Source organism: Necator americanus, chromosome IV (genome assembly GCF_031761385.1).
Source record: "Necator americanus strain Aroian chromosome IV, whole genome shotgun sequence".
Classification (NCBI taxonomy): Eukaryota; Metazoa; Nematoda; class Chromadorea; order Rhabditida; family Ancylostomatidae; genus Necator; species Necator americanus.
In genome coordinates this window covers 21,100,471-21,124,112 of record NC_087374.1, presented here as the reverse complement: position 1 = coordinate 21,124,112, position 23,642 = coordinate 21,100,471, and the positions used below count along the sequence as shown (strand labels likewise).

Below are 23,642 nucleotides of genomic sequence, written 5' to 3'. Positions count from 1 at the left end.
CATTAAAGAGCTGTTCAGAGATCAACAACGAATGTTCACTGTTTTCGAAGGAAGTGGAAGAATCTAATGTACGTTCGGAGTCTTTTTATTTTTCTTTTGATCTAGCGGGCCTATGCTTTTCTCTGACTTTTCCCGCAATACTCCCTGTCTTTGGTGATTTTTTTCTTTTTTCCCAAGCCATTTGTCTCGTTTTGATCATCGCAGAAAACTGCGTTTTTCATTTTTAATCAGTTGGCCATGCCGAACTACTGAATGAAATAAACTGTACTGAAACAACAAAATTAACCAAAAACAAATTTACTCAGTAGTGGTTGTACGCCGCATCTGAACAGTTATCCTCCGGGCGTCATTTCCACTTGTAACAAGCACTGGCAAAACTTCGCTACTTTTGCAGCGAAGCATTCGTCGTGTGTACTTCCATATATCCTTGTTGAAAATTAATAGAACTATTGGCGAAGCCATGTTGTTGGCGATGATAATAAGACTCGTTGTGGAAGTCGTGAAGAACCGCCCGTAACCAGTAACGTAAAATTTCGGGATGAAGGTGAACGCAAGCACTTGAATGCTGAGAAGAACAGTAAGTGGAATTGTCTGAAATGTTTGCGAGATTTACACATTAGACAAGTCCATTGCGATGCAATAAAATCCCCTCGATTCTACAGCGCTTTGTTAGACACAACCTCCGTCAAATTTCCCTTAAAGGCATCACTCCACGAATCTGAGGTGGTGCAGATTTCAGGCGGAGTATTCTTATAAGGGATAGTAGATTATGGAGAGGAACGTGATTCCGTCCATTTCTTCCTAATTGCGCACTATGTTCTACAGCGAGTTCGATTGGAGGGCGCCAGCCCTGTGCGGCGCCGCATCTTCCGGGCCGTTTTTTGCGGCAATTAGAAAGAAATGGACAGAATCACCCTTCTCTCAATAATCTACGATTCCGTGTACGAATATTCCACCGGAAAGCCGTACCACTCCAGATTGGTGAGGTGATGCCTTTAATCCGATTTCATAGTTTTGCCGCGTTGCGTAGCTCCGTATGCTCAAAAACGGGGTAGCATCAGAAAAAGCTCTTCGCAGCAAACGATGCGACTGGATGGTTGCCCGCTCCTTGTTGCGCACGAGCTCCCAACGCCGTTTTTCGTCCTTACTCGTTACCTCGTGGAAGAACGAGAGGCGTCCGATTGCGTGTGACTGCTCGCATGACATCGCGTCACATTTTGAGTGAACTATGAAAAGGGTTTCAATCTTTGCTGTCACGTTGCTGTTGCGACCATCATTTGATCATGCTACGATCGATCGCATTCTGTGGCGGACACTGTAAAGTGACTGTAAAGGCTGCACTATAGCCGGGTTATAACGACGTGAATCACGACTGTAGTTGCGATGCATGCGCTCGAAACGGTGCGGTGTAGGCAGCAGTTGGAACCGAATTTGGACCGTCGCAAACTGCAGCGATGGATGCTGCCAGCAGGGGTTCCACCACGCTCCCAGCCGCCACGCTCCACCGAAGCGCCTCGAGAGAAGCCGCGTACGCAATTGCGTACATGTTCATGTCGTTTTGAACCTACTATACATTTCATCCGCACGAGGTTTGATCATAGCGCCACGCAAGCAAAAATTTTGAGGCGGTTTTTTATTGCACTACTGGACTAATTTATGGAAAAAACAAGAAAATCCTTCAGTGTCTCTTACCTGCCACAAAAAGCGCATTTCTGCTTTAATATTACGTCTTGTTGTGGCACTCCGACTAATGGCTTTTATTTTAAAATATATTGCAATATACGATAAAGTCATTATGAATGGTAGCAGCTGGCCTTGGTACATCATGAACTGAAGACAAATTCACTAATTTTTTAATCTTAAAAATATAGGATATAGGAACTGTTTATTTCTTCTGTATCCTCATTCAGTGGATGGATTTTGGAGCAAGATTCTTAAAATATGGAGAGCATTCATTTTTTAAAGAAGCGGATCTAGGGAGTGATATGAACTATTCGTTGATCGGTGAGTAGGAATATATATGAAGTAGATGTAGTTTGAAACAAAGTTTTTTTTTTGTCACTCCACCATAAAGTTAGCCTTGTTGAGGGAACGCAAGAGAATTAGAGAAAGATGACTCTGATGCTGTTTATTTACATAATTTAAATACTTAATTTATTTGTTTCTAATGCATCGAACTCACACTCCTTATATAGGGGCCTCCTCGTACGCTTATTTCGCATCGATATCCGAAGTAAAATCCTGAAAAAAGTTCTAATCACATTTTAAAGTCGAAGGGTACAGAATCGCGCAAAATTTTAGTTCAGGAAATACGAAGCCAGAAGTGATGCAAATTCTACAGCAACTCATGCAAAAACGTTTGGACGTGACTGTGGCACACGAGAATAACCAAACTGCTAACAGCGATAGCTTCGTTGGCATCCGTTGTGCAGCGCAGTTTCACTGGAAATGCCCGCTCAGTGATGAAAAACCACTCTAAGCGAAGCCTTTCATTCGCCGGATTTTGATCGATGAACCCGACTTTACACATTAATCGCCTCCCAGGTCGTCGTAGAAGCTGCATAAACGTTCATTAACCTCAAACTATTGTGAAATGTTGTCGAACGCACTGGCGAAAGGCTGATCAACGCAAAGCACTTCACCCTTTATTGATCCATTAAGTTGTTCCTTCTGTGGGTTTTCCTAACTTTGCCCATTAGTGGACTTCCTGAAGTACTGGTTCCGAGAAATTCTACTGCAACCAGCATGGAACCAAAACGGATGGGAATACCTCATGGTGGACTTGCAGGATTCACGAACAACAGTTATCTTTTGCCAAAATTTACCGTCTTTTGAAAATTGTTTCTTGCACCCGAATATGTCATAGAGTATGAGAAGAGCAAAAATATAGATCCATACAATCATTGAAAGTCTGAATATCAGTAGTAGTTAAGTTAGTAATTCTTGTGATGTTTAGTATTTTTTTCTACATAAAAAGAAAGGAATTCTTACAAAATTGTCCCTTTTGGAGAGAATAAAACTTCGTTCCATTTAGGAAAGAAAAATACAGTTACTCTAGTTATTGTAAGCAAGAATGAATGAAGAAGCAGCCCTTGAAAAGCAACACCTTCAAAAAACAGGGGTCCATGATACAGTAAATTGCTGTCGCCCATGTACTGCAAAGAGAATATACAATTCCTCTCAAGAGAGGTATCACGTTAGACATGCGTACCTGTATTCCTGTAAGAGTTAAAGGAAAAGCAATGTAGAGGTCCAGAAATAGAGAACAAGTATTGCAACCCATAATTTGAACCATAATGATATAGAAACTGCTGCTTCGCATCGTTTTCCAATCCTGACAAAATCATTTCTTTTTGACAATATTCATGCTATACAATAAGGGGCTTATTCTGTCACGTGTGTCAGTGTCAGCATCAGTATCAGTCACGAAATTCGAAAAGGGAGGTGGGACGGGTCCACCGGCGTCGACTTGGAGCGCCGGCGCCTGTAGACTATAAAATGGGGTGGAATTGTTTTGCCATAGGGTAGTATTTTTGCGCTGTAACTTCGTGTGCATGTCGAAAAGGTAAATGGGACGTTGCAACCGTTTCATATCCGTGGCCACTGCGCGCGTTGCTTTTCACCTCTATGGCTCCTCCATGCGTCTGTTTCCTTGCGCGTTTCGCTCAGGTTGGTAACATGTCTTCCACAGAAAGTGGAATCAGGAACGAAACCAGCTGCTTAAATAGTAGCCAACACTTTACTTGATCTGATGATTAACGTTATCTTTGTCAGTACGATGATATCGTTATGTCATTTTATGCTAAACATCATTCTGTGATAGCTGTTGAGGAAAACAGGAAGAAAACCCATACTTCGAGTAATAGTTTCAAATTGTGTCTTTATTATATTGGCATCGAAGGAGTGTTTGAAGCTGAAGTTTGAATATTCTCAAGATGCAGAACTAACGCGTTTAGAAAAGTTATGATATCTTTAGCCTTTATTTATAGTAAACAAAAGAAAGAAGAAAACATTGTTAAAAAAAAACAGAATTCCGATTTTACAGAAAATGTCACTACTATTTCACTATTTCACTATTTTCCGGACTTTCAGACTGGTTACATTATAATTGAGATGTCGGTTCTAAATTTGGTAAGTTTGCGTTTGTTGAGATTCAAGTTGTGGTTTGCTGCTGAGAAAAAATTTCTCGTGATGTAGTTGGAATGGAAGTAGTTTCCTCGTTACCATTGTTTTCCTCTTCTCCTTTCACTTCATTTTTTTCTAGCAATGCCAAAAAGCGTACGAAGAACGGCTACAAAAATTGGTAGTATCCTGTGGCAATGTTGCAGTACATGGTGTATTGTTCCAGAATATATTAGCTATACTACTAACCAACAACTTTCCTAAGGTATAAAATGCTTTTAAAATAAGAACATACCAAACAAAAGGCTGCGAGGACGACTATTTGCAGAACAAAGCCGACTAGTGAGGGAATTAGGATGAGAAGTGCACATATTATCCTTATGGCTGGCGTTGGATCTACATCCATAGTACGGTCTTTCTTTTGCTGGAAAACGTAGTGAAATGCACGAAATGGATTAGGATCCTCTTGCATGGCATTAAAGGAAGCGACTACCACAACTTTGACGTGGCGTGGAAGCCACGACGAGAGCGCTGCGTTCGGATAGTAGGTTGCGGAACCGAGCGTGGCTCCGCCCTCCCTCCCTGATTGTATTAAAAAATTGAGCGAAAGACACCACCCTTGTGCACGCACCGCGTCGACCACTAATGATGCTTGGTGGGATAGCACTTTTTTATATTTATTATTATATTTATTTTTACCATCTCCCAACTTTAGGCGGTAATATTCATATACCTACCTCCCTCTATGTTACGTTAAGTTCTTAGCCTCGTCTGTTGAGAGATCTTTTGCGTTCTCTTCGACCATTTGATTTATCAAAACATTCTTGACTACTGAAATTTGAAGCTGAATGTGAATCTGAAAAATCACATGTTTCAGCATGAGTTTACGTGCTTCATATTCCCGACGCAAAAATGTGTACTTCAGCCAGGTCCTAAAAAAGAAGGAAGAAGACATTGCATGAAATACTATAAGTTGGAACTTTTTTGTCTTCTTACTCTGTTAACTGGTAAAAACAAAATTGCAATTGAAAGTTGTACTTGAAAGAAAGAACAAAGTGTTTCAAATGAGAGTTGTACTTCAAATTGTTGTATTAGTGATGCCCCGTGTGAGGAGTTCCTGATCCTTTACGTGCATTTCACTGCGTTACAGAAACCAAATAATTTCGAAAAGAAACATTTAGGGAAAAGAGAGAAAAAAACGCGTATCTTGGAGGAGAAAAAGAATAGGCGATGGTGATGTGAAATGTTTAAGGAGCAGAGGAGATTTTTTGCTTTTTCACTGAGATGTTTTCGTGAATGGATGGCCTTCCTCTCTTTTTGTTCTGTGGAGTGGCTGAATTATCTCGTTGGACATCGAAAGAAGAGAACACTTTCGAAAAAAATAGTTCGATCTGAGCACAAGCGATGTGTGCAATTAATTGAAGCAAGGTCGTTGATGTTCCGATCGTTATTAGCCCTCTTCTCGCACGATCAGCTTCAGTTGGAGCAGAAATATTTAATTGCAGTGACAACATCAGGAAATTATTTGAGGAACAAAAGCTTATAGTAAGAAAGATTGTAGCATAGCGACCGTGTCACCGCTGCGGCTTTCTTCCCATTTTGCTACCCTGTGTTAAATGACTTGTTGATTAAGTCGTTCAAAAAAAGTATCACTAAAGCTCAAGAATTCTGCAATGCAATTACTGCAATTTGTACCGCACTACATAAGCAGAATGTCAGAAGTTAAGTACGGGATTTGCTGACTCAGTAATTGGCTACAAAAAAGGTCGTCAGTAACGCAGAGCAGAATCCTGTGCAATCAAAGGTCATTAGATCATAAAGTCGCCCGTTTGGCTCTCTCGCCTCTTCCACATTCCCAGAAATGAAATCGGATTAGATCTATCTGGCTAAGCGTTTTATTTAGATTCCTGCAACCCCATCTTTCCTGGCGCTACCGTACCAAACTTTCCTTCAGAATCAGGAGACTCTTTTTAAATCACTGTGACATGAGTGAAATTTTGAAAGTCATGGACAGGTTGCAAATCTCTAGTCCCACGAGTTTGTAGGAGAACGTCCTCCCGGAGTGTAAAAATGGAATTTATTTGTTGAAGGTGGCTCCAAACCATCTCCACGAACTTCCGTAAGTCATTTTCGGGAAGGTTACACCTCTTAGGCAGTTGTCCAGATGTTCGAAAAAGTGATAGTGTGTTAGCGAAAGATCTGGTGAATATGGCGGGTGGAGCAGAGTATCATAGCCTAACTCGCTCAACTTCAGTAACGTCACTTTTGAAGTGTGTGGCCGGGCATTGTCGTGTCGGAGAATCAGGCCCTTTCTATTGACTAACGCCAGGCGAAGAATTTGGAATTTCTGATTCGTCCAGTTCTTTGCAGTACTTCTCTACGGTGGTGGTCTCGCTAGGACTTATGAAGCTGTAGTGGACTACAACTGTAGCACACCGCCACACAGTCACCATGCTCTTCTTCGGGTGCATTTTCTTCTTCGTGAAGTCCTTGAGAGCTTCACCCTTTTCCATCCGTTGAGCAAGGCGCTTCCTGTTGCGGTAAAGGATTCATTCCTCATACGATGGAGAAATTGGTCGTTCCTGCTGCGTAACAGAAGCGTTGAGGAGATCTCAAAATGGCAGTTCTTTTGGGATCCGCTCAGCTCTTGCGGCATCCACTTGTTTAACTTTTTCAGCTTTCAGATTTTTTCCAAATGGCGGACAACTGTTGAGTGGTCATGCATTAGTTCCTGGTAAACATCTCGTGTTGTTTTAGATAATTGTCCCTTTAATCTTCGATAATTGCCTTCAGCAGGTGGTCGCCAACTTCAGAACGGCGGCCACTGCCTTCGTTCTCTTCGACGGGCATAGCGTCACAACAAAACCTTTGGAACCGACGCCGTACCGTGGATTTAGTGGTGCTCACCCCAAACAGCGTTGGTATTCCGAGCTTTCTTCGTTGCAGACCTGCCCAGCTTCAACTTCTAGGTGAGGATTTGTTGAAAATCTTCCCTGGACATATTATCTTCTAAATCTTGGTACTGACCAAATACTGATTCTCGTTCAAAATTATTTCAACACTGATAACCACAACGAGATGCACTACAAAGCGCTCTACGGCGTGTAAAGATGCACGTAATGAAGATTAAAGATGACTGTAACCGGAAAAAAATTGTCGTGATGATAAGGCACCGAAAAATGCGGACCATTTTTGCATCAACTTGATACACACGCTTCGTTGTTCACTCTGTCAACCGCAACACGCGTTTGTATAATAACAGGGGACAGAGAGGATGTCGACGCCGCAGTCGTCGGGAGAAGCATAAGTCCTATTTTGAAGGACGGAAATGAGCTCGATGCAGAGTGAAGCGTGTGATGAGATTTTCCCATCGGGGGTGGGGCGTAAAGGAAGGTGGTTGCAAGGGGGGAGGGAAGGTGAAAAGAGATGATCGTAAAGGAGTGAGCAGTAGAGCAGTAGTTGAATAGAACATAGCATGATAATAATGACAAAATATCAAATAATATCAATCAATTAGATGCGTTACAAAATATTATATTAAACTAAGAAGTATTTTTAATTACAACTACAACTACAACTTGCACTACAACATATTGCATCACAAAGTTTTAGAGATAGGACAGTGAATAATAATAACAGTGAAGAATGAATTTTGAGTTAGTTTAAACGTGTTTCAGGGGATCTAAAAAATTGGAACGAACCTTTCTGAATTTTTATACTTTCAGAAGCCAATATTGTTGAAGAAATTCGGGCTCTGGTGAAAGGAAGAAGAACAGTGCACGGATCTATCATAATTCTACGTCTTTATAATAAACTCATTTAATTCTGCACCGACGAAAGCATTGATTTTTTTTGCGATAAAAACCACTGGAAAAAAAGATGCAAGATGACAATATGTGGCTAGGAGAAGATAATCTGTTGTTCAAGCTGCTAAGATGATAGCGGCAACAACAATAGATCGGTGAGCTGCAGGATGTTAGGCATTCATCCATTTTTGTCTTCTGACCAGGTATAGATTTATTCTGAGATAGAGGCGATCGAGCATTGAGTAAAAAAGCACTATGTACATACATATCAAGGAACTGAACAAAAAAGGATGAGATGCATAGATCGCCTTAGAAATGGACATCGAAAAGGAAAAACGAGAAAAGCAATCTACATTTTGTCTTTACAATGCTCATTGTGTTGACAATATGACAATTGATCTCTCAGGTTCGACTCCCGGGTGAGGCAAATTTTTGCAAAAGAGACGGGAATTTGGAACAACTTAACTTTAATTTTACACAGTTTGCAACTGTTTAAAAGTAAATTTAACAAAATTTAATGACCAAAAAAGCTCAGATTTTGTGCACACTGATAGGTCTGAAAAACTTCTTCATAAGAGCACTAAGAGAAAAAGTTTAGGTATTTTCTGGGAGAAGAACGTTTGCCCTAAAAAAATGGTCATTTTGCTGTATTTTTCCACCTCCTAGTCTTTATAGGATTTTGATGGACGAAGTTTGAAATTTTCCGACTTTTTTTTTTTGGATTTTTCCCATCTAAATTTTGAGAGAACCAGACGGTGCGGAAAGGAGAAATTTTGCAACTACGGTTTTTCTTAGACCCTAAGCCCGATGGAACGTTATTTTCAATCGAAATCTTTTGAAACTTAAGCTTACCAAGCAAATAGAGGTGAGTGCCACTGCTTGGACCGTGAACCCAATAAGTGCACGAACTAAAATAAGGAGAGCAAACATTGCTCTTATTGATGGTTTAGGTTCGACATCCATGACAAGTCTTACTTTGTTTTCCTTTTTTCGGTTTCAATCAAGAATACCGAGTATAGCAAACTATTAAGATTTCACGCAAATTTTCTTACTTAGACAACGGAAAGGTTTAAAAGGTTGTGATGAGTTGACATGATAGGAAGATGAAGTAAAGAGGACGTACAATGTTGACTTACAAGCTTGTGATGGCTAACATTCAGGAACTTCTGGTTTCCGAACGTACTATTGGTGTGGGTGACATCTACTTACAAATAATGATTTTATGAGGCTACAAGGAATTGATCGCGTACGGAGATGTAGAAGAAGTATGGTTGTGGTTTCTTTGGTAATCGGTCAAAAATCAAGGAGCAAGCACAGCTCCGACATGAACTCAGCGGGACCAACAACACTACAACAAACGCTTCAAGTTGCCAGAACTTTTAGAACGAAATACATTTTGAAGAGGAATAACTTCCTGTTCACTACGATCAGCCATGATTACGTGATCAAAATTATAGCTTCCTCACGGAAGTGAAGGAATACTTCCGGGAATTCTTGTTAGCAGTGCGATATGTTTTGCTTGCTGAAGCTAACGAAACATAATTAATGTAAGATGTTTAGAAATGGACCAATTACCGGGGCATGAATGAAACGTGTTGTCACATATCGGTCGTCTGCTACTGGCAGTAAGATTACCTCTTAAATCCCATTTTCACAAAGATATGAGTTCATTACTGACAGCTACGTTGCTGAAATTCACCCATAAACGATAGGTACACTGGGCAGAAGCTGCTACAGTAGCAGTAGAGCACTCAGTGCTCTGTCGTACCACGTGTTTAGTTTAGTGGAAGCCTAATGTTCTTAACATGAAGTTGTCGCATGAAGTTAAGTATGTGAGTAGTTCTCATTTTCAAGAATTCATGGTTTATTGGTTACAAATTCTTCTTTTTATTTTATCTCTTAACGACTATCCATCCGACTTGCATTGCTCGCCAAACTGCCCACCATTAAAACTGATAGGTCTTAGCATGAAAGGTTTCTTTTTTTGAGCACTAGTTCGCTGTTTATTCTTGCCAAAAGCACCACTGAGAAACTAATTAATGGAATGTTTGAACAAATTACCGCACTCGGATTCAGGATACAACACGCGCTGAGAATTTTTAACTGCGCTAAAATCACGCCAAAAATGAAAAGGATGAGAACCGACGAAGTCGTCGTGATCGGCCTTTGAATGAATAAATTTGGAATGTAGTGTGTTTGCTAGCTTCATATTAAATGGGTTGAAACTTTATCTCATTCTGGTGCGAGCAATGGGCGATTTTCTCTAAGTGTTAGCAAGTGGGTGGACCCGTAGATTCTCATCTCAGTCATTATATAGACTTTTGTGTTATACGAAAAGCTCTAGGAATGATCCTCTCCGAGGAAGACACATATTAATATCGATGTGCTCTGTATCTACCAATCCTCTTTATTACTTATGTGATGTGGACGTAACTGTGTGGAATGGTGCAATGTGAACTTCGATTAAAAGGCAGCAAAGTTGATTTAATAATCGCTCGAACTTAAACAATTAGATGTTTACGAGATCGTTATTTAATATGCCGTTTTCATTCCCTCACAACAGTTCACATAGTCCAGTTTCAGAATGAGGGACCTCGTTTCTTCCTTCTAAACCGCACTCCGACAATGTCTTTCCTTCTTTGTACATCGATGAACCAATGTAGTTTCCTCTGAAATTGGAAGATAATCGTTTCATTATACTTAGCAAAGTTGATTTAATAATTGCTCGAAATTAAACAATTAGATGTTTACGAGATCGTTATTTAATATTCCAAGGTTGACATTCCCTACTTACGGTGGATAGTACTGACACACAACCATAGTCCCACCTTTAGTGCAGTGCGTGACCGCACAACCCACTGTCAGTGTCTCCGCCCACAATACCTGTAAAATGTCCTACACTTTCTTAAAGATGAAAATGAAGCATTTTACTAGCGTAGATCTCTAAACAGTTGGTACGTATCGATGTAGATCTCCGAATGCATTCTTTTTTTTTCGCGTTAACCATCTGACGTATTCCTAACAGCAAGAAGCAGTCATTCTCTTCTGATCGAGCGCTGAGCATTTATTTCGATTCATTGGCACCTCAGCGATGTCGAGAGCTTTTGAGGTCGCTTCACTTTACTAAGACGCACAATAATTGTTGTTTCTTGTTTGCTTGTTTCCTTATCTATTGTACATTGCTGAGTGTTTTCGGAGGATGGTTGTTAGGGACCCACAGCCGATTAGATGCAGCCGAATATGTGTCTGCAGAGCAGGCTGAGCCAGAACAGGCATATCGTGGACCCGCGTTGGTCACTAAGCATCACTCATCCGGGCAATGTCGTGTTCTTAATGACAGCAGCGGTTGAAGAACGCCCCGTAGATTTTCGACGATGCCTCATGTGGAGTGCGTTTAAAGAGGGTTCCAGCGGATTTTCGAGCATACTCCGATCATCCCTCTCGGCACAGCAATTAACAATGGTGCGTAACCTAAAGAAATTCATCTTCGTTGCCACCTAAATAACTGCCTCTACAGGTAATCATATGCTGCATCACGGACTAGATTATAATTCACGATGTACTGAATAGTTTTGGAAGGTCAGACACACCCACTGGGATTTTGTGATGTGAGAAGATCTCAAATTTGCAATCAGAAGCAAGCGACATCCCAACGTGAAATATTAGAGATAGATGCATCTAATAGCTCCAAATTACGTATATGAAGATTTTCATTAAAAACGGAACATTCCAGGCTCTAAAAGTAACGGGAATGAGGATTATTGTTATCCTGTAAGTTCCAAACTTTTTTGTAGCTTCATTCATTTCCAGACAGAGGGACCTGTATAGCTGACTTCTTGGAAGAGAAAGAGTCCATTCGCGGAGAGCCCCAGAACTCAGTGTACCCTAAACAAGTTCACCGTCGTCGGCGTCCAAATAGCTTATTCTGTCTACCTACCACCAGCCATGCGCTGGATTGCAGGCTCTTTGAAAATGGCCATGATCTACATAAATAATCTTGGGAACTTTTTTATATGCGTTAGTATATCATTTATGAGCTACTAAATTATCTAGGAAACAGACACACTTGTTGTAATTTTATGACGGAAATCTTGCAGGAATGTTTGTGTTTTCAACGAAGAATTTCATATATATCATGTAAAGCTATCAAATGCATCTTTTTTTATATTTCACCTAAGAATTTCTCTTGCTTCTGGCACGGTTACAACATTTAGATCACTTTCCATTATAATATTTCTGCCTAAAAGTTGCAGGGATTAGGATAATCGACATCTTGGAAGTTCTAGTTCTTTGTGGACAAAGTTGTTTCCATCTGAAAATTATGAATAACATTTGAAACAGGTGAATAGATACGATGCTGAAGAAAGTGCTAAGGACAGGGTGGTACGTATGGGAAATAGGTACCTGAGCTTTCATGACGTATACTTGTTTTCCTAGTTCCGCATAATTGTATAGTTTTCTGCGTTTCTATAGCCAGGAGAGCATGTAGGACAAAAAAATAAACGAGTGGACTGTGGCTTTGTCGATACTTATTGATGTCGAGCATATCCACTGGATGGGTGCGTATCGTTAGGTACTCGCAGCCTCCGAGACAACCTATCCTTAGGGGAGACGACTGGCAAGGGGGATTAATTAAATTGAATAATTTAATTGCGCTGCGCAGTAGTTAATAGCGTTGCGCTCTGCTCACCCTATTAATATTGCTATATTACATTATATTATATATTTATTATTTGAATTATGCGCCGCCCATCACATCGTCCATCTTCGACCCTCATCATCTAATGACGTCGAATGCCTCACAGGAGCACACTAACTCTGATATTGTTTCTGTATCAGTCTTATCAGATCACCAGTAAGAACGTCCGGCTAAAGCCGGACTTCAGACGTTCTGTGGTGTTCGCTCTGCTCTTACGATACCAATGTTATAAAGACACGACTTGGAATCATTACTCAAAGTATAGGTTTTCCTCTTGTTTCCCTCAACCGTTATCACAGAATGATGTTTCACATAAAATGAAGCGAAGGACATGATCGTACTGCTGAAGATAACGTTGCACATCAGATCATGTAAACAGTTGGCTACTATTGAAGCAGCAGTTAGCATTCGTGTTTCCACTTTCTGGAGAACGGAGGAGTCGTAGAGGTGGAAAGCAACGCGGAAGGTGGATACGACTATGAAACGTTCGTAACGTCCTATTTACTTTTGCGACATGCTGACGAAGGTACTGCGCGATACTTCTACACTCTAACACACAAACTCGACGCCGTGAGACCCGTCGCAACTCCTTCTATAGGTATCTGGAGCCGTTGCAGCAATCTGATGCCGCAGGACACGTCGCAACCCACTTTTTCGAATTTCGTGACTCTCACACACACACACACACACACACACACACACACACACACACACACACACACACACACACACACACACACACACACACACACACACACACACACACACACACACACACACACACACACACACACACACACACACACACACACACACACACACACACACACACGGACGTTATTATATATCATGATGATTTTAACATTTTGACTCCTCTAAACGAGCGTAGTGAAGCGGTTACAGGTTCCGCTTCCTGCACGATCGATAGGAGGTTCGAATCCGACCTAGCCTTTCATCCCCTCGGGGTCGATAAATTGGTTCCAGACTTGTCTGGGAGGATAAAAACACTGACTTGGCACATCGGCTAGCCACCGCAAATCATTGTACAGGCCAGTTACACGTTCGTGAACCTCAAACGACTCAGAATTGAAAAGAATATGGGGGCGCATCCCAAACGGACTGATTAACCCCCGAAACTTTATCCTTTATCCTTATCATATCATATCTTATGCATAGAGGTGCACGAACGATTGCACACGAAATCCTAGAAATAGAAAATAAGCGTTTTATTTGGGTATAACAAACAAATCAAATCTTCTAAAACTATTGCAGTGTCTTACGTTTATTAAAAGCCCTGTGTAAATACAAATATACAGGGTGCTCCACATGAAGTGCGACGCAAAAAACTACCTACAACATTGCACCAATTAATCCAAATAAGAATTTTTTGGCTTCAATATTCACAAAATTCTGCATAAGATCTCACACATCACATTCAAAATTATTGCCTTTAGCTTCAATGCAAGCATCCAATCTCATCCGGAAGTTTTTGAGGATGCGCGCAATCATTTCCCACGCGCCATATCTTCTCCAGGACTCTTATCGGCGGATCCAGTGACTCGTACTTAAAAGAGCAGGCTTTTTGCTCTAGAACCGATCATATCGCAGAATCCATATAATTGAGAATTTGACGGCTAAACAGATTCCTCCACAAATCCGGAAAACTGGTCTCGCACTTCAGTGTCTTCTCTGCGCCGTGGGCTGGGGCCTAAATTTGCACGAAGGTCCAGTCAGTGTCCTGTCACAAATCTATGTTTTCCAACGACCAGGTTCTTTTTTTACACTATTGAACTTTTGTTTTGGAACATTTTCAGCTTCATTTATGTTTTCTTATGTTGTTTTGTTCTTGTACAAGTCTTGCACGTTTTTGCTTCATTTTTAGCATTTTTATTTTCTACGCTTTTTCTCCCTTTCAACTTTTCACGTTGCTACGATGTTGCCTTTTTGTTCTTCAAATCTTTTTAAAAGTCAACTCTATCACGTTATTGCAATACAAACACGGCACCCCAGTGATGTGGTTATGGATGGGCGTGGCTTAGCGGTCACAGCCAGTCTCTGCAGATAATCGGCTGCGAGTACCTAACAACCGCCCTCACTCCACTGAATCCACTGGATACGTAACACCTCGGAGAACATACGCGGAAAATTTTAACACTATTCCTCCGTGGGATTACATGAGGTGGTTTCAAAATTCTTCCGTCTACAGCCGCTACACTACATTTCTTTACTTCGTTCGCCTTCTAAGCATTTCTTTGTACACAACCAGTTAAATAAAGTTGGTATCCAACGGCCGACACGGTGCGAAAGATGCCTTCCAAGCATCCACTGTATCTAAAAGCGTATCTCAAAGACAAATAGCACTTCCACTAACTGGTCATATTGATTTTATGCATAGAACAGGCAAGAATAAACCGATAAAACGATTTGGAAACTAAGAAGGAACTTGTAAAATTTTATTAAGTTTTTTTCAGTAAAAAGGTGAGTTCAAGCAACTATTGGAAAATTCAACGCTGGACTTTATGTGAATATCATATCTATGTAAAAATTCGAGAAAACACTTATCTAAGTAATTTTTCGTTTACGAAGCGGGACAGTCGGCAACAAAATTTACTCATCATTAACGTCAGCCAAGATACGTCAGCGACGGTCAGCCGAATTTCGCGAAACCTCCTTGTCACGCACCCGTTATGGGTTCCTAACAAAATGCATTCACGTTTAGATGTCGAACTGTGTAAAATTGGTTGGGATCAATTTCGTATGGAAGCTACATGAATATTAGCATTTGCTCCAGTCACCTGTGTAGCATGTCCTATTGCGCTTCTATATTCGTTCATAGCTGATATTCCATAGTTTGCTATCTCATCAGCCCATGGCTTAGTAGCTGTCTGTAAAATGGAGATCACCGTAGCTTCCTATGAAAATGCATTCAGCGTCCATTGTAAAAATGTCAATTTTTGCATAGAAATCCTTCACTCGAAATTATTAGGGTGTTCGGAAAGTATCTGCCGAAATACCACAAAATTTCAAAACAACACAACTTTTTAACAACATTTTATTATTCTACGAAATAATCTCCATAAACATTGACAACCTTCTGCCAGCGTCTCACAAGATCACGGATTCTTTTGGCGTAAAACTACGGGGACTTGGAGGCGAAGAAAGCCCGAAGGTCATTTTCGAGGTGGTTACGATCATCGCAGCGCTTCTCTTCCAGGTGATGCTGAAGCGTTGGGAAGAGGTGGTAGTCACTCGGGGCCAGGTCCGGGCTGTACGGTGTGTGCGGTAAAACTTCCCATCCGAGCTACAGAATTTTTGGGAAAGTCTTCCTCGTCTTGGATATCCTTTTACTGAATTCCGCACTTGGTTTGTTCCTCACTGCTATCTGCATAGATTGTGGTGGTCCGTCACTTAAACTACGTTACGAAACTACGGCTACGAAACTTGGTGAATCAACTTGCTCAAGGTCTTCCCGAGAGATCTTCTCGGGAAGACCTTGAGCAAAGGGATCGGCGGGCTGATCATACTTTTCTCACATTGGGCAAAGTTGCTCGTCCAAGGCTTTTATAGCCAGATAGACTGGTTAATAAAAAGTATTCTCGACTACAGAAACGGGTGTCATAAAGGGAGTTTTCACTTTCGTAGATGGAGAATGATTCCCCACCAGCATTTGAAATGTCCCGAAATCAAGTGCGGAATTCTCCTGTTTTTTTCTTAACTCAAAGAAAAATAGTTTCCTCTTATTTGGTGCATTATTGGTGTGACTTGCTTCACTAAATCGGCGGGCTGATGTCATCGCCTGACGCAATTACCCGCATCTTCGCCGAGGTGTACCGTCCTTAAACGGAGCTCTGCCCAACCTTTTCGATCTCCTGCGAAAGCTTGCACGGAATCAATCCATTCGTCGCTGTTCCATATACAGGGAAACTTCACGTCTCGCCCGAACTGGCTATCCACAGTGTCCAACAAACTCCTCAAAACTCATTGAACAAAGCAATCTGCTGGTCTCCTTAATATATTACCAAAGAAGCGAAGACGAGTTTCTGTAACCACCTTCGATGGCGTTGCAAAATGTTGATATCTTCCACGTGTGATCGGGCTGTACACCACATCGATTTCCGCGTAACGCTCTCACTTGTGGCATACCCTAGGTCAAAAGTAGCAAAGTAGCCGAGTAGCTGTCTAAGCAGCTTTTCTTCCGTGCAGTCAAGCCTGTCCATCACCGTAGTTGGTGCTGCCCAAGTTTCCGATCATCATGGGGCGAATTGTGGGTAGGCAGACTCGCAGCATGACTTCGTTGGTGATTGGGGTCCACCAGCATTTCGTTAAGGAATTAAATGATTAAATGCAGAAATGGCTGGAGCGCATCTTTGCTGGATATCTTTCTTGTAGCTGCCTTCTTCAGCGTACAGCACAGGTAACAGAACTCATCTACGAGTTTGATTGGCTGTCCGTTCACCATAATTCCCGTTTGAGGTCTCGAAGAGATCCACATCTGCTTGCATTTATCAGGGCATAGACGTAGTCCATAGGCTGCAGTCAGCTTCGACACAAGGTTGACAACATCGTGACGTTTCGTAGTGCTTTCCGCGAATATAACAACTCTTCGGCGTACTCGAGATCAGTCTAGGGGCACCCTGATGGTGCTAAAACAGGACATCGACTGTTCTTCGCATGATTTCGTCGATAGCGAAGTTGAACAGGAGCGGTCTTGCCACTGCCCTTTGCCTTACTCCAGTTATCACCTCAAGTGGTTTTGTATTAGGTTGAGTCGAAAATTCTCGGACAAATTGACAATATTTTTATTTACTTTGTAATTTTTAAATGATAACTGTAAACCATTTGAAGTATGCCCCATTGGCATCCATGGTCTTCTGCCAACGTCTAGGCAGATCGTAGATGCCTCTGCTCCAGAACGCTGGGGACTGTTCCCCGAAGAACTGCTCGGGTGCCTTTTTGATGTCGTCGTGGGTTTGGGAGTCTTGACCATCCAGATGACGTTGGAGATAGGAAAAAAGGTGGTAATCCGAGGGAGCCAGATCTGGAGAATACGGTAGGTGTGGTGAAATGGTCCAGAAGAACTTATTCAGTTCAGCCCTGGTCATTTTTCCAATGTGTGGCTGAGTGTTGTCTTGCTAAAAATAGACTTCGCGCTGCTGCGGGCATGTATTTTTCAAGCTTTGTCTTCAAATTCATCAGTTGCTCAACGTAGACGTCTGCGGTCACTGTGCATCCCTCAACAAGCAGCTCCCAGTATTCGACGCCGTGTACGCTCCACCTGATGCAGAGCATAACCTTTTTGGCGTGTACGTTGAGTTTAGGGACGTCTTCTGCATCCGTACCTTTGTCAACCCATTGGCCACGCCGGTGAATGTTAGAACAAGAAATGCATGTGGTACCTATCGACCTAGTTTTCGCACCTTGCCGATTGACTTCAATCCGCGAACAACTGTGGTTTGACTCACCCAAAGAGCGACTGTCAGTTCGCGAGTGGTTTGATACGGGTCGGCTTCCTCCTGTCTCTGCAGCAAATCCAAATCCAACTCCATCGGGCGTCCCAAACGGTCTTCATTTTCGATGGAATAGTCGCCAGACGCGAACTTCGAGTGCCACTTGTAGCCTGTACCTTTAGCGGGGCGCGCTCCTTGTAAACTTCCTTCAGACGTCTATCGATATCCGCGGGTTCTTGGCCAGATAGATGGAGAAAGATTATTACGCTGCGGAGGTGGAGTGACGACGGCTTGAAATTGCGCGGCATGGTGACAGAAAAAGAACTGGTTCAGTGTAATTGCTAACCTACACTTTGAAGAGAATTTTATACTCTATCAAACGGTGGCTAACACGTCCATTTTTATCAGCTCTTTGTTGAGTGATGATCTCTAGAAGTCATCACTACCACATTGTCGGAGAACTTTCGACTCAACCTAATACATTGAGCTGATGTTCGAACTGCAGAAGTTGTTCGCTGATTCATGGCATCAAGCAAGCGAACGAGTTTTCTTGGTGCTTCATCGGTGTGGAGCGCATTGGGAAGACGGGCACCATGAGGAGAGTCGAAAGCGGCTTCAAAGTCCAGGAAGGCCAATTACATTGGCTTCGAATACCGCTGCTCGTTTTCGATGACTCTCCTAACGATGAACACCTGGTCAGACGTTGATCGACTAGGACGAAAGCCAACTTGCTTTCGCGCGTTGTTTTTTCGCGATGCTTAATAAGTTGAAAATAATCGACTTGATAATCCGCTTCAAAACTTTGTGCATAACCCGCAACAAAGAGATGCCTAGATAGTTCCTAGGTTCCGTGACGGATAACTTTTATGAGGGGACTTATGAAAGCGTGTCTCCACGACCAGGTGTCCTTTCGTCCATCCATATTTAGCGGATGATCTTTTTCATCTTTGAATCCCAGACGGAGGAAGATATCTCAGTATTTCTGCGCTAATTTTGTCGTCTCCACCAGATTTTTCATTTTCCTCATCTTCTGGGTACAGACGTGAATCTCCGACTCCGTCGGTGGTTCCTCGTTAACCGCATGCTTTGGTCTTTGAACGTGCCCGAATTCAGGAGCTGATGGTTCAACAAGGTCTTGAAGTGATCCTTCCAAATTGGAAAGGTTGCTTCACTGACAGCCACTCCATTAGCAGTGTTGTTTAGAACATCTTTTCATCCGCTCCTGGCTGCAGTTAAATCTCCGCGGATACAAAGGTAAACTTCTTCCAACAGCAATTAAACCTGAAGTCCCTTGCAGCGTCCTGGATTCCTATAGCATATCTGATTGTTGTTCAAGAACCATCTTCGTATTTGCGTCGCTTCCGACAATGACCACTTGCTGGCTGGGCATTTCAGTCATCAACGCATTGACTTCATCCACATCAACAACAACGATCAAACAGGAATAAAGGATTGTAACAACCTCGTGTCCGGCTCAATTAAAGAAATCAATTTTTGAAACATCAACATGCCGAGGTTCATCGAAAGTCGCACATGGAGTTGGATTTTTAGTTTATGGGCTTTTGCGATGTGCTGGACGACAGCTCCTTTTACTATGTATGGGAATTTTGCGCCATGAAATAGTGTAGCTTATATAGCTCGTCCGTTCCCAATGGGTACACTCAAGTGCCTCATTACGTCTAGTGAAAGTAAGGCCATCACGAGCAACTAGGTGTCAGAGCTGTACACGTGGCCCCACCATTACTGTATGTGAATGAAGGATAAAGGATAAAGTGTCTGGCGTTAACCATTTCTTGAGATGCGCCACCACATTCACTTCAATACAGTATAGTTCGAGGTTTCTGAACGCGCGTGCAGCCTTAAAATAATTTGCGAGGGCGAGCCAATATGCCAAGTCAGTGTTTTTATCCTTCCACGCAAGCCTAGCACCAATTTATCCACCGCGGAAAGATGAAAGGATTGGTGAGCACTAGGGTGGATTTGAACCTCCGATCAGTCGTTTAGATAGCGGAACCTGACTGCGCGACACTCGCCCCTATGTGAATTAGTAGGTGGAAAATACATTTAGAAATTCCGTTACGTTTATTTCACTCTCGGAAATATGAGGTGGAGGGCGTCCTATCGCTTTAACGATTCCAATTTAAAGGCTGTAATCTAAGCTGAAAAGCGGAAGATTAGGTCAGGATCAGGATTGAATTGAATGGATTGAACATACATCATTTCATTGTCACATGGAGCAGTTTAGAAAAGGAAGAAAGTCGGATTTAAGGAGTGTTGCATGAATTGAACAACAAAGATAAGTAACACTTCGAGATCTGCTCAGCCCAGTAAGAACAGATTGCCGGGTCAGATTATAACGATCGATTATCGGCGGAAAATATATCCTCGTATTTGTTGGCAACCAGCTTAGTGGCGGCAGGGGGGTTGAAGTAAGCCATCCAAAACTCTCTCAAACCAAACCTACACTAAAGGAGATTATGCTTACTGTTTTATCTCCTATGTATAGGGATTTTCATACAACGTCTCATAAAATTTGGCAAAATCAATTACGCAGATAACTACTACTGACTAGCACTGACAAACGAAAGTGGTCAATTCTTTTTATACGGAAACGCTCGAACCAGAAAAATGTTCCAGAAAAAGCTGTCCTGCAAGTACAAAACTTGTGTGCAAGACTTTGGTTCATACTTCCATTCTACTCGCTGGACCGTGATTAACACTTTTTTTGACTACAACTTCATGCAGTACCGAGTTCTCAGGAACCAGATGAATACTCGACGAAACAACCATCTGTGGTATTCTCCGCAATTACCCAAGTCACGCGTGGACATTGCCAATCGTTGGCGGTTTCATCACGACAATGCCCCCGCTCATACAGCGCTATTGTTCAGGGATTTTCTGGCGAAGTGCGGCAACGCTGCGGCACCCCCGTACAACGTTGTTGTGTAATCCTCAGACTAATTTTTGTTTCCAAAGTTCGAAAGGGTTCCGAACGGTCAATGTTTTGAGTCCATTCCCGAGGTTCAAGCGACTATAGCACGAGTCTTAAAGAACATTCAGGTGCTTCGAATAGTGGGAGAAGGATGCGGTGTATCGGTGCGTATGGTTGTAGTGTCCTTGCAAAAGTGTTCAGTGAACCGCTTTTTATCGAACCGGTCCCATTTTTTTGGAGATACCTTGTACAACAACTCAGTGTTGAAGATCAAAAACCGACATTGCTTTTGCATCAACCTAGAAACATTTGGCTTACGTCAGCGGCTTCTTCTTGAGTGACATCTCCGGATGTAGCAAACAGATTCTCGCCCACGCCAGGGTACGTAGAGTGCTTCATTTCGCATTGAGCGATGTTGGCCCACTTGAGAGACGATATTTCAAGCGAACAGTTATATTTCTGAAATGCGTGAGCTATTCTTCCCTGAAAATGATATATTCATATATGAAAGAAATCGTGACCAGTTGGGGCATTCTCTTCGCTGGCGGGAGTTCTCTGAATTTGCCTTGTTCGGTAGTAATTTTATATTCTCCTTTAGCTGCGAGTGATCGATATTTGTTATGCCAATATAACAAATTCTGCCTGGATTTCATTGACATTACTGTTCCACAATCTTCTGTTACTTCGCCGAAATTCTTGCCTGATGGAGTGATCAGTAAAGCTGAATAAGTGCTCTTACGAAAATACTGCTGTAGATCTATTGAATGATTGAATGAACCCACGTATTCCTATGGCACAGAATAAAAGAAGGACAGCAGTGAGTAATATTCCAATTTTGCACGTTAACGGGAGTTCGCACGTACCGTCCTTGAACTTTGATAAAGAGCTCATGCACAATCACAGCAGTTCGAGCAGATTTAACCGCTCACGACAACGAACAACTGAAAGATACTCTGAGCCATGATATGCTTTTAGGGTTTAATCATTATAGATAACATTTGATATCCGAAATAGGACTTGGACACAGTTGAAGGTCGCGTTATTCTAATCCAAACTGCCCATTTCCTCCTACATTTGTACGAAGTTCGCTGAAATTCCAGCAGATAGATTTTCCAGGTCCTGTAAAACCCCCAAATTATGGAGGCAGTGTGGTGGGAGTAGTGTGCCGGTTAGAGGTTATGCCGCCTGCACGATCGTTCGGAGGCTCGAATCCGACCTAGTAGCCTTTCATCCCTTCAGGGTCGACAAATTGATACCAGACTTGTCAGGGAGGATAAAAACACTGACTTGACACATCGGCTAGCCCCCGTAAGTCATTGTATAGGCCAGTTACCCGTTTGTAAGCTCAAACGGTTCTGAATTAAACTGGACGTGATGGTGCATCCAAAGCGGAATGATTAACGCCAGATATTTTGTCCTTTTTTTAAATGAATTAGTAGTATTACTGTCATATTAGTCAAATTATTCATCTTATTTGTTTGAGGAATATGCTCTGAACGTTTGTTTTCAAACTTAAAATTGCAGATAGGAAAAGAACGCGTTGGCAAAGTGTTTAATATCCTTTGGTCGGTAATTGCTTAGGTTCCATAACATCTGGTTACTATGCGAATATAACGCTTTTTTCTGTCTTTGTAACTAACTTATTGAGCACTAGGGCAAGCCGCTTGAAGGTTCCCAGATTGTGGAAACTTCATCATAGGTATACCTAGGACTTCCTATGAATATGGAGAACGACGTGAAAGAAGAACTGAAAAGAAGGATGAGGATGTGTGGACAGCACCCGCCACGGAAGCTACGGACCAACTGACGGAATATTATTTCCCTAAACATCTGTTCGACTCGATACTCTTTCTTTGTTTTGCAATGGAGACGTAGAGTGACACCGCTGTCACGTCTAGTAAACTTCTCACTATCCACAAAGCCTTGAGAGAAGCTTCCCGAAGTTTAACCGGGACATACAACACCTAGTCGCTCCGACCTACGAGAAGTGTCCCGGCTTTGGGACCCAGCGGAATATATCGGAAGCAAAGCATAGATAGGCTGGTCACATTATGAGAAGAATCGACGATAGGTTGACTGAGAGAACGTTAGAGTGGATCCCAAGAGACGCTAAACGCCCTTAAGGGAGATCGCTGACGAGTTGGGGTGATGTCTTCACAGCACGAATAGGCTAGCTGAGAGCTCAGCTGGATACGGCTGAAAGACCTCGTCAACGTCACTCACGAAACTTGAGAACGTCTAGGATGACAATGACAAGCGAACGAAAAGAGTGGAAAAGATGCTTGGGCCCGTACATCAAGTGAAGGCTGCCAATCTAAGTATCTAAGTATGATTCACAGGATGTTGTGAGTGCTCCGGACTCCTCGGGTAATCGCCACACTCACTGCTGCTCATCGGTTTGCACCTTACACCTTACTAGTATGGCACACAAACACCATCCATACCAGACACACCCACTCGTTGCATCCTTCCTTCCTATCACAATCCTGGCTTTAGGGAACAAAGTCCCACGCGAATTTAGTCCAATGTGACTATGGTGTCATCTCTCTTTGTGCATGTTTAACCAGATTCGAAAATTACGACTATTTGTTAGATGATTCTGAGCGCTTAGGTCGACCACTAAAAGTGAGCATCGA

At 42.2% G+C, this 23,642-nt stretch overlaps 2 protein-coding genes across 11 annotated transcripts; both read right to left on the bottom strand.

The window, feature by feature from the left end:
• Positions 1 to 297: 297 nt before the first annotated feature.
• RB195_002160 (uncharacterized protein) lies at positions 298 to 21,897 on the bottom strand (the record flags this gene model as incomplete). 10 transcript variants are annotated; one of them, XM_064199287.1, is made up of 13 exons in its annotated part: positions 298 to 591; positions 1,693 to 1,830; positions 2,183 to 2,241; positions 2,826 to 2,911; positions 2,992 to 3,155; positions 3,212 to 3,334; positions 4,418 to 4,546; positions 4,616 to 4,704; positions 10,497 to 10,597; positions 10,723 to 10,811; positions 15,423 to 15,512; positions 16,459 to 16,597; positions 16,771 to 16,844. In XM_064199287.1, the coding sequence occupies 13 exons, from the start codon at positions 16,842 to 16,844 to the stop codon at positions 298 to 300; spliced, it is 1,575 nt and encodes a 524-aa protein (XP_064055166.1). The 10 variants fall into 10 exon arrangements, with proteins under 10 accessions (XP_064055166.1, XP_064055168.1, XP_064055169.1 ...); XM_064199282.1 differs by lacking the exons at positions 4,616 to 4,704; positions 10,497 to 10,597; positions 10,723 to 10,811; ... (1 more) ...; positions 16,459 to 16,597; positions 16,771 to 16,844 and adding exons at positions 2,688 to 2,707; positions 4,860 to 4,865; positions 6,447 to 6,635 and having other exon boundaries at positions 2,771 to 2,911; XM_064199289.1 differs by lacking the exons at positions 4,616 to 4,704; positions 10,497 to 10,597; positions 10,723 to 10,811; ... (1 more) ...; positions 16,459 to 16,597; positions 16,771 to 16,844 and adding exons at positions 4,860 to 4,865; positions 6,447 to 6,635.
• On the bottom strand, positions 17,445 to 17,729 carry RB195_002161 (uncharacterized protein; the record flags this gene model as incomplete). The annotated part of the gene is made up of 1 exon (XM_064199291.1): positions 17,445 to 17,729. The coding sequence occupies one exon, from the start codon at positions 17,727 to 17,729 to the stop codon at positions 17,445 to 17,447; it is 285 nt and encodes a 94-aa protein (XP_064055165.1).
• Positions 21,898 to 23,642: the final 1,745 nt, after the last annotated feature.